General features: G+C 36.6%; 1 protein-coding gene across 1 annotated transcript; it reads left to right on the top strand.

Annotated features, from left to right (window-relative positions):
• Positions 1–1227: 1227 nt before the first annotated feature.
• On the top strand, positions 1228–8247 carry LOC118037342 (kinesin-like protein KIN-14C). Its single transcript, XM_073404732.1, has 21 exons — positions 1228–1342; positions 1429–1586; positions 1681–1773; positions 2060–2255; positions 2484–2611; positions 2727–2810; positions 2952–3029; positions 3132–3224; positions 3306–3335; positions 3761–4102; positions 4181–4262; positions 4347–4442; positions 4525–4704; positions 4849–4955; positions 5051–5238; positions 5429–5554; positions 5646–5899; positions 6046–6209; positions 7095–7531; positions 7768–7865; positions 7958–8247. Exons 1-21 carry the CDS (start codon positions 1228–1230, stop codon positions 8011–8013), a joined length of 3105 nt encoding a protein of 1034 aa, XP_073260833.1. The 3' UTR covers positions 8014–8247.
• The last annotated feature ends 925 nt before the right edge of the window (positions 8248–9172 follow it).

Here is a 9172-nt window from a genome sequence, read left to right as displayed (position 1 = left end):
AACTTGGTTTTTTCATTTAATTATCAATTTATTCTGTTTTTGAGGTTTTTTTTTTATTTTTATTTTTATTTTTGCCTCGCCCTACTTTCAATGATGGCAAGGGCTGGCAAGTAACATCGTTGTCACAACATAATCTCCAAACAAACCAGAATTAACTGGGACACTTAAGAGGCGTGGAACATAAAAGGCGACTCTCCACATTTCAATGATCACCACACAGAAAAGAAAAGGGCAAGGCCTAAAGGAGAGTTACACTCCTCTTCTTACGCTCTTTCTCTTTCATTTTCACGGAATACCAAACAAAATCATAATAAAAAAGAAAAGGAAAGCAGAGTTTGACTTTTCCTTTTAAAATGGAAGTCTAAGGTGAATCCAATACCTGTGTTGTGTTCTTGTTGTCTAGTTTAATAACAACACCTTCTCAAATGACATGACCGAGTTATATGCATGTCTTCTTTCTGTTTGACCTTAAAACGACGTGTGTATTGCTTAGTTCCACGTCTTTCTCTCAGGTGGCTCCCTTTTTCTTCTCTCTTTTTTTTTTTTTATTGATTTGAATCCGTTTTGTTTTTTATTTTGATATTTATTTATTTGATGATCGCATTGTCTAGAATGTACCAGCATTGTGTTGTTTGTTTTAGTTTTGGTAATTGTCATCTGGGTTCCTTTAAAATTATGATCTCTTAGTTCATCCATTGTACAAGTGTGTGCGTATATGTATATATATATATAGTAACTCGGTTTATTTCCTTTCTGTTTCTTTTTTTTCCTTCTGCTCATTATTGGTAGAAATCCTGTTTTGCTATTTCCAATGGGGATGGTGATTCTAGCTCATATTGCATGAATTTGGTATCTGCATTTTGTTGCAAATTCTTCAGTTTCTGTGAAGTTTTCTGGTAACCAATCTTCCTGGTCTTAGACTATGGTTTTAATTATCTGATGCTTGCTCTCTTCTTTTAACTTTCCCATTGTTCACCTTAATGCTGAAATGAGTCGTGAATGTGGAAATAATTTCTGCAATCATGCAGTATCTAGTGCCTGGTTATGTTTGTTCTTATAGTGAAATCATATGAAACACCCTGTTCGCTTTTCTTGGTTAAAGGGGGATTTTTGCATGATTCATCAGTCTCGTGATGGTTGCTCTTAAAAACTTCTCAGGACTGCTCTGGAAAATTGTGAGGAATTGTGCATATGCCATGCTTTCATAATTGACTTCAAAGGTAAGCAATGAAGTCAGCTTCGGATCACCCCATGGTACAAAATGGGAGAGCCAATAGCTCAAAGGTATCTGTCAGTTCCGGTGTTTTTGAACCAACTGTAATTCGTAACAATGACATTGAAGGTAAGAAAAAACTTACTTTCCTTTTAACTGCAGTTGTTTTTTTCCTTTGAACTGAATGTCTTCTTCTCTTTTTGCCCTATCTCCAGCCAATAAGCGAGCCGTATTGGTGGAGTGGATGAATAGTATTGTTCCTAGTTTAAATTTGCCAGTAAAAGCTTCATCCGAAGAGTTGAGAGCCTGCTTGATCGATGGCACTGTTCTACTACAGCTTTTAAATAAGCTTAGACCTGGTTATGCATACAAGGTTGCTTATTTGTTCTGCTATTTATGGTCGAGTTACTTATGAGTGGATGATTTAGCATTTGCCTAGTTGATTTGATAGTGCATTTCTATTTCAGGCTGGTAGTTCTAGCTCTGAAAATGTTAAGCAGTTTCTGGCAAGTATGGATGAAATGGGGATTCTCAAGTTCGAACCGTCGGACCTGGAGAAGGTAATCCAATGTTTGTCTGCTCTATTGTTCCCCCCATAGATTAATGTTATGCATATGAACATTTGAATGCTAAGTAAGAAGCAAGTTTATAGGTATGCTTTCCATCTACCAAAAAAATCATGATTTTGCCAGCTTCATACACTTTGTTTCGACTTTGAACAATGATAATGCTGTCAACTAGAGCTAGTCTTTACCACTTCTTGGTCTGTGCACTTGAAGGATTTATTATTCTTCTGGCGTCTATCTCTCTCTCTCTGTATCCATCTGCTGTGTTTCAAATCTGCAGGGATCTATGAAGAACGTTATGGATTGCCTTTCAACACTTCGAGCACAATTCGCATATATGGGAGTTGTTTCTCCCACTGGTGGGATCAAATATGGCAGCCCTCATGGGGATGCATCTTCCAATGGCCTTTCTTCTTCAACATTTCGGGAAGAAAAGCGAAAGTTTTCTACAGAGTCAAAAATTCAACAAGCCTTGCGTAGTCCTGTTATGACAGGTATGGCTTCCTCTCTCCCGTGATACAAGTATACGGTTTTCATATGCGCACTTGATTGGCTTAAGAGGCTGCGCATGAAGAGTTTTCATATTTTCCTCTAATGCATGTATGACTAAAATGCAGATAAATTGTACTTTCAAGTCTATTAAAGTCTAACATGCTGTTTTTGAAATTTAAAAGCATCTTTAACGTTTTTCTCATATTCAACAGAGCCATCAGCTGCGTCCATGCCCCATGTTGTACATAAGTTCCATGAGATGTTTCAACTGAAACAAGGCTGCTATTCAGATCTTTCTGCTGCAAAAATCTCTGAAATGTTGAAATCAAATAGTTTGGATGTAAGTTTTCATTTGTGTTATTTGATGAACATTCATGTTTTCTCATGTTACAGTTTTCTTAGTGACGTTTTCATTCTGAGCCCTTGTCAGTAACATTTCAACATCTTGTTTGCAGAACGCACCAACTCAGTCACTTTTGAGTGTTGTGAATGGAATATTGGATGAGAGCATTGAAAGAAAGAGTGACGAGATACCACATGTACGTAATAGGGGTAACATTAAGTACATTAAATATGTTTCTGTATCTATGTATTTCTGCAACTACTATGCGTGCATGCATGCATGCATACATACACTTGAATAGTTTATAGGTATGGTTAACATTTATTTTGTTTCTCAGCGTGTGGCTTGTCTGTTGAGAAAGGTTGTACTAGAGATTGAACGCCGTATTTCAACTCAAGCAGAACACTTAAGAACAGTAAGAATCATTTTGCCTTTTTTCTTAAAAAAAAAAAAATTGAATTGTTTCTCCATGATTGACTGTACCAATGGCAATACCTTAATGCTTCTCTCCCTTCAGCAAAACAATCTATTTAAGGTTCGTGAGGAGAAGTACCAGTCAAGAATCAGAGTACTTGAAGCCCTGGCTTCTGGGACTGGTGAAGAGAGGGGGGTATGGAAAACTTATTTAAGACTAGACTGGTACAAACCTTTCCAAAATACACCTTTTTTTCTTATATTAATATTTTTGCAGGTTGTTATGGACCAGCTTCAACAAATTAAGGTATGTTTCAGAGACAAGAAAAAACAATTCTCAAGTTATTTACTCCATAACTTGCTCATTGAACTACTTGTATTTGTCACTCTTTCCGGAATTATTCTTTTGCTGTCTTCTCACATACTACTGATAGTTGTTCCTTATGTTCTGCATACAATTTCTGGTGGATTCGTGTGTCCTGACAAATGTCAATCTCTTTTGCGTAGTTCTCTTTTAGCGGACTCCTCTGAGCTGTTAGCCAGACTACATAAATATATTCTATTTGTGGTTTGTTTCAGTTTTTCTTTTATTTCTTCTGGCTAGTTTAGTAAGTATTAGAATGGGTACATTTTACTATACAAAAAAGAAAGAAAAGAATCATTTTCTTGTACTTGTTGTGTGGATGTTCTTCTTAATATTCATATAATGGGATTTGTTTTCTCTCATTACAGATTGAGAAGTCCAAAATGGAAGAAGAGAAGAAAATTGGAGTGCACCATGTTGCTAAGTTGACCAAAGAGCAGGAGCAAAGAGATCTTGAACTTTCAGCCTTGAAACAAGAATTAGAATTAGTGAAACAGACACATGAACTACATCGCTTGCAAATGGAAACAGAAGCTAAGGCTGCTAAAGGTGGCCTTGAGGGGAGATTAAAAGAGCTTGAAATCCACTTGGGAGATTCGAGGAACCAAGTGAGAGTGCTTGAGGCATATTCTCAGTCAAAATCTAAGATGTTCAACAAGAAAGAACACATCTTTAAGAGCTTTGTTGAGCTCCAATTTGGTGCACTGAAGGTATAATATAACTAGGTAGTCTTTTAGCCTTGCATCATTTTGTATCACGAATCTGACCGAATCTATGAAAACGTTTAGGAACTGAGGTTGTCCTCTAAGTCCATCAAGCATGAAATTTTAGAAGTACAACAAAGCTACTTGGAGGAATTCAATGGCCTAGGTTTGTTTGGTTATTAGTACAGTTTGTCAATTTATGCAATTAGTGATGGCAAGTTTTATAATATATAATTCTGATCTTGCTCAGGAGTAAAGTTAAAAGCATTAATTGATGCAACTGGGGATTATCATACAGTCCTTGCTGAAAATAGGAGGATGTTTAATGAGCTTCAGGAACTAAAAGGTGCCGCTGCTAGCCTTTGCTGTACCAGGTTTATACGTTGGTTCAGTCTTTTAACGTGTAATTCTTCCATTTTGTTTTGCAGGAAACATCAGAGTTTATTGCCGGATAAGGCCATTTCTTCCTGGGCATGGTGAAAAACATTCAACGGTAGAATATATAGGTGAACACGGAGAGTTAGCAGTTGTGAATCCCTCCAAACAAGGGAAAGATAGACGCCGCAATTTTAAGTTCAATAAGGTCTTCGGTCCAGATTCTACTCAAGGTTTTCATCTCTTCATCTTTTTCAATGTGGATAGGGCTTACATGAGCATGCTATATTGTTTTTGTGCTTTTACATTCTACTGCCATGACCATGGAAGAAAGTTCTTGCGATCTCTAACCTGCTATCTGCTCTGGATATTGGCAGCTGAGGTATATTCAGACACTCAACCGTTGATACGCTCTGTCCTGGATGGATACAGCGTGTGTATATTTGCTTATGGACAAACTGGTTCGGGAAAAACTTACACAATGGTATGGGTTATTGACGTGTGTATCATCGTGTTTGGTCTCATTTGATGCAATAAAGTTTTCAGGCAATTCTAACTCAACTTGACTTACTGTTGCAGACAGGTCCTAATGGAGCATCTGAAGAGGATTGGGGGGTTAATTATCGGGCTCTAAATGACCTATTCAGAATTTCTCAGAATAGAAGAGACTCCCTTACATATGAGATTCAGGTTCAGATGGTTGAAATATATAACGAACGAGTGCGTGATTTACTATTGAGTGATGGTTCTCAGAAAAAATATCCTTTACAAATTTCAGATTTAATTTAGGATTCATATTATTGTTTTTTTTAAGAGAAATGCTGAATTTTCAACCTATTTCTTTCTATAATGTGTACTTTTCGAATGAAGAGTACACTACAATACTCTCAAATATTTTGTTTCCCTTGATTTGCACACACTCGGGATTGTTTCTACTGTCCAACCCAATGGTTTGGCCGTACCAGATGCTAGCATGCATCCTGTTACATCAACTTCAGACGTGTTAGACTTAATAGATGTTGGACTAAAAAACAGAGCTGTTGGAGCCACTGCCATGAATGAAAGAAGTAGCCGCTCTCATAGGTACTTACAATCAATCTTTGTTTTATCTTTACTTCCATATTACATTTGTCTCAAATTTAGTTGTGATTTTGATTTTTATCTGTGCACACAGTGTTGTCAGCATCCATGTTCGTGGAAAGGATTCGCATTCTGGTACTGCTTTACATGGTAATCTTCATTTGGTGGATCTAGCAGGGAGCGAAAGGGTCGATCGCTCTGAGGCAACTGGAGATAGACTTAGGGAAGCACAACATATAAATAAATCGTTATCTGCCCTCGGGGATGTCATTTTCGCTCTTGCACAAAAGAACTCCCATGTACCATATAGAAACAGCAAGCTCACTCAACTACTTCAAAGCTCTTTAGGTACTGTTTTTTGGTGTTCCCTTCTTGTCTTAACCTTCCTCGAGTTATTCCCTAGTTCAACATGCTGGTGACCTTTCTTGAAAGCTTGTGGTAACCTACTTTTAGACTTAATATGGATGTATATTTTCTTACCTTTCACATTACAGGAGGTCAAGCAAAGACGCTTATGTTTGTACAGCTCAACCCTGATGTTAGTTCATATTCTGAAACTGTAAGCACTCTGAAGTTTGCAGAGAGGGTCTCTGGAGTTGAGCTAGGTGCAGCTCGAAGCAGCAAAGAGGGCAGAGATGTTAGGGAATTAATGGACCAGGTTTGTTTCTGGTGTTATATACAATACCATCCTTCATCAGATCATATTTCTGGCTGGAACTCAATGGATTCAGTTATGTTCACTTAAATCTACAAATAGTTCACCAAGGTTAAAAAACAGAATGGAAGGACACACAAGACAGTTTGTGAATTAATAATACCAGTAGCTGCTTGAGTTTTCTGAAAATTTACCGTCATTGCGTCGTCTGAAACTACATGGTTGGACTTGAAAAGTGTCAGTTTACTTTGTTTTTTGTTGATTTATGATTTATATCTTAGTCTTAACAGCATCTCAACCTGAAAAATCAATGAAATGGCAATAAAACACAAATAGTGAATGATAAAACTTTGTTATGTGCTGTAATGAATTTATTAAAAAAATATTTGCGTTCAGCATGTGGTGCTCTTAAGTTCTAATAGTTAGGTAATTCTGCTGTTTCAACATTCTCTTAGAACTGCCTAAACTCAGTCTGATATTGTAGAATTTTTATTCATAACAAATAATGGAAATCTGGGAAGAGTTCCACACAGAACGAAAATAAGTAGAAGTGAAACTGATGCATGTTGGAGTTGGACTAAACTTAGAAAAGAAATAATTTGCTGATTAACTGATGAGAAACATAGTTTAAACAGATTTAATTATTTCTCTGCTCACATTGACTCCAAAGGTGCCCTGAGAACTTTGAACTCCCGAGAACATTCAGGAGTAACATATATGCATGATTAGGTCTTTATGCCCATTACTGACTTGATAGGTAAACAGAACATTTCATCTTCCATCCAAGTACATGTAACCAATAGACAATAAAAAATTTAAGAAGCTGAATTTATATTACAGCACAGCACATGTGGTTAGTGCTTTCTGAATCTTCTATTCATCGTGCAGGTGGCATCTCTCAAAGACACAATTGCAAAAAAAGATGATGAGATTGAGCAGTTGCAATTAACAAAAGATCATAAAAACGAGTATCCTGGTTCAGCGAGGTATGGTGATTCCTCTGCGAGCTATGATTCTTCAGGTGTTATTCCTCATAGAACCCGAAAACCATCAGACAGGAGAAGCGTAGGAAGTGAGATTGCTTCTTATCAGGAAAGCATTTCAGAGTGCAGTGACAAGCATTCTGAAGCTGGTTCCCAGCAATCAAAACTTTCTGATGGGGACACAGGTCATGATATGTCATTTGCAGATGCTGAGATATTAAGATTTGAAGATGGAGACTATGAGGATAGATTAAGTGACATTTCTGAGAGTGTTTTTTCAGTGGGAACGGAACCTGATGACACAACAAATCAAGGCACAAGGCTATCACAGACATTGCGGAAGTGAGTGACGAATTTCTTGTGTTTTTTCCTGTTTCCTCGAGATTTTTTGACATGATCTCACATACATTTTATAAAAATCTGTTCTTCTTTCAAAATGAAAGGGAGGTGCTTTTTTGACAGGACAACAAGGCTTTGAAAGTGATAATTTGCGTTAATAGTAAAGCTTTGGACTTTCAGTTTTCAGTTATATACATACATTTGCAGACATGGGATTTTAAGAACTTGGTATTATGCAGGAGTAAAGTGGCATCTACTATTCGACTCCTACAAAACCAAACGCAAAACGCATCAAAGACAGTGACTGTGTCAAGGGACAACCCAAAAGGGTCCGCAAGTAAGTAAAATAAGACAGGGATGAGCAGATTGTTTTCCTCGGTGATTATACTTTAATTTCTCTCTTAAATTTCCCATAACTGGTTCTTTCAGGTATTAAGAAAACTGTCAATTCCAACCTAGTCAAGCCTCCAAAGCGGTGGCAGTAAATTAGAAGCCATTCATTGAGTTTATCAAGACTACTTTTCATGCATTGATTTCTTCATATAAGTTAATTTATGTCTTTAATTATTCACTGACTTGCAGTGATATGTAGTGTTTATAATCATAGATATATCGAGGCTTCTATCCCCTCCATGAGTTCTGTATACTTTCTCCCATTTCCGATTCTTACAAAGGGACAGTTTTGTATTTACTTCGAACTGAAGCAACAAAACCTTAGAAATGTAAATTCTCTCTGAAATGCATATTGTAAAGTCCTTCGAACAATTCATTATACGTGCCTGTCATGTTCATGTTATTGGGACTGAATATTCGTTCCTTACACTGAAGGAAAATGGTGCAAGTAAAATATATAAGCTTTGCTGCCTGCGGAATGAGGATCTTATTTTGAAGTTTGTCTAGCTGAAGGTGAGGTCAGGTGTCAGTCTCACTGCTGGTTATCTTTGCTCTAAATCGCCAGAAACGAAGCCTAGTGTTTTGAAAACTAGCTCAGAAGCTATAAGGTAAATTACTATTTTTAAATAACATTTTAATAAAAAGATGAGGAACATCTGGAAATCTCACCTTTAAATTCATGCATTTTCATACAAATACTGATGCAATGGTTTGGTCCAGGGCAGGGGACCCTTCAGCCCATGAACTGCAACATATTAAGTGTCTGCATTCCGAAGGTTCCTTTCAAGTTTCAAGTTAAAAAAAAAAATAAATAAAAATCTAGGATAATATAATTTCTATAAATTTCACACCCTTCCGTTCCTTTAATTAAAATCTAAAATAATATATTAAAATCTCCAAAAGATGAGGCCATTAAAGCTTACCCTAATTCCTTCATCAGGATCATTGGCTTTGGCAATTTTCGTCAAGTGCAATGCATTGGTTTCATTGCCTACAAGCCAGAGGGCTACTAAGTTTAATTTCTTCTTTCCTAAAGGAATTAAATTGTATTGAAAATGCAACATTGATGTTTCAATTTGAATACTTCATTTTATTTAATTTTTTGCTCTTTTTTTTTTTTTTTTAATTTCATGTACTGAGCATGGACTTCTTAAATAACATTTTTACTAATAAGTTGTAACTCCACTAATATTACTATCCCCTGCCATTCATTTGGTTATGATATATAGAGCTTCATGAATAAGTGAGAGA

The sequence above is a fragment of the Populus alba genome, chromosome 15 (genome assembly GCF_005239225.2).
Source record: "Populus alba chromosome 15, ASM523922v2, whole genome shotgun sequence".
Taxonomy (NCBI): domain Eukaryota; kingdom Viridiplantae; phylum Streptophyta; class Magnoliopsida; order Malpighiales; family Salicaceae; genus Populus; species Populus alba.
The sequence above is the reverse complement of the archived record's forward strand: the minus strand, read 5'-3'. Positions and strand labels throughout refer to the sequence as shown.

Coding starts and splice junctions, on each gene's coding strand:
- LOC118037342 (XM_073404732.1), top strand. CDS start 1,228: ATGAAGTCAGCTTCGGATCACCCCATGGTACAAAATGGGAGAGCCAAT. Junction 4,103..4,180: donor TCCAATTTGGTGCACTGAAG/GTATAATATAAC, acceptor GAAAACGTTTAG/GAACTGAGGTTGTCCTCTAA. Junction 4,705..4,848: donor CGGTCCAGATTCTACTCAAG/GTTTTCATCTCT, acceptor GGATATTGGCAG/CTGAGGTATATTCAGACACT.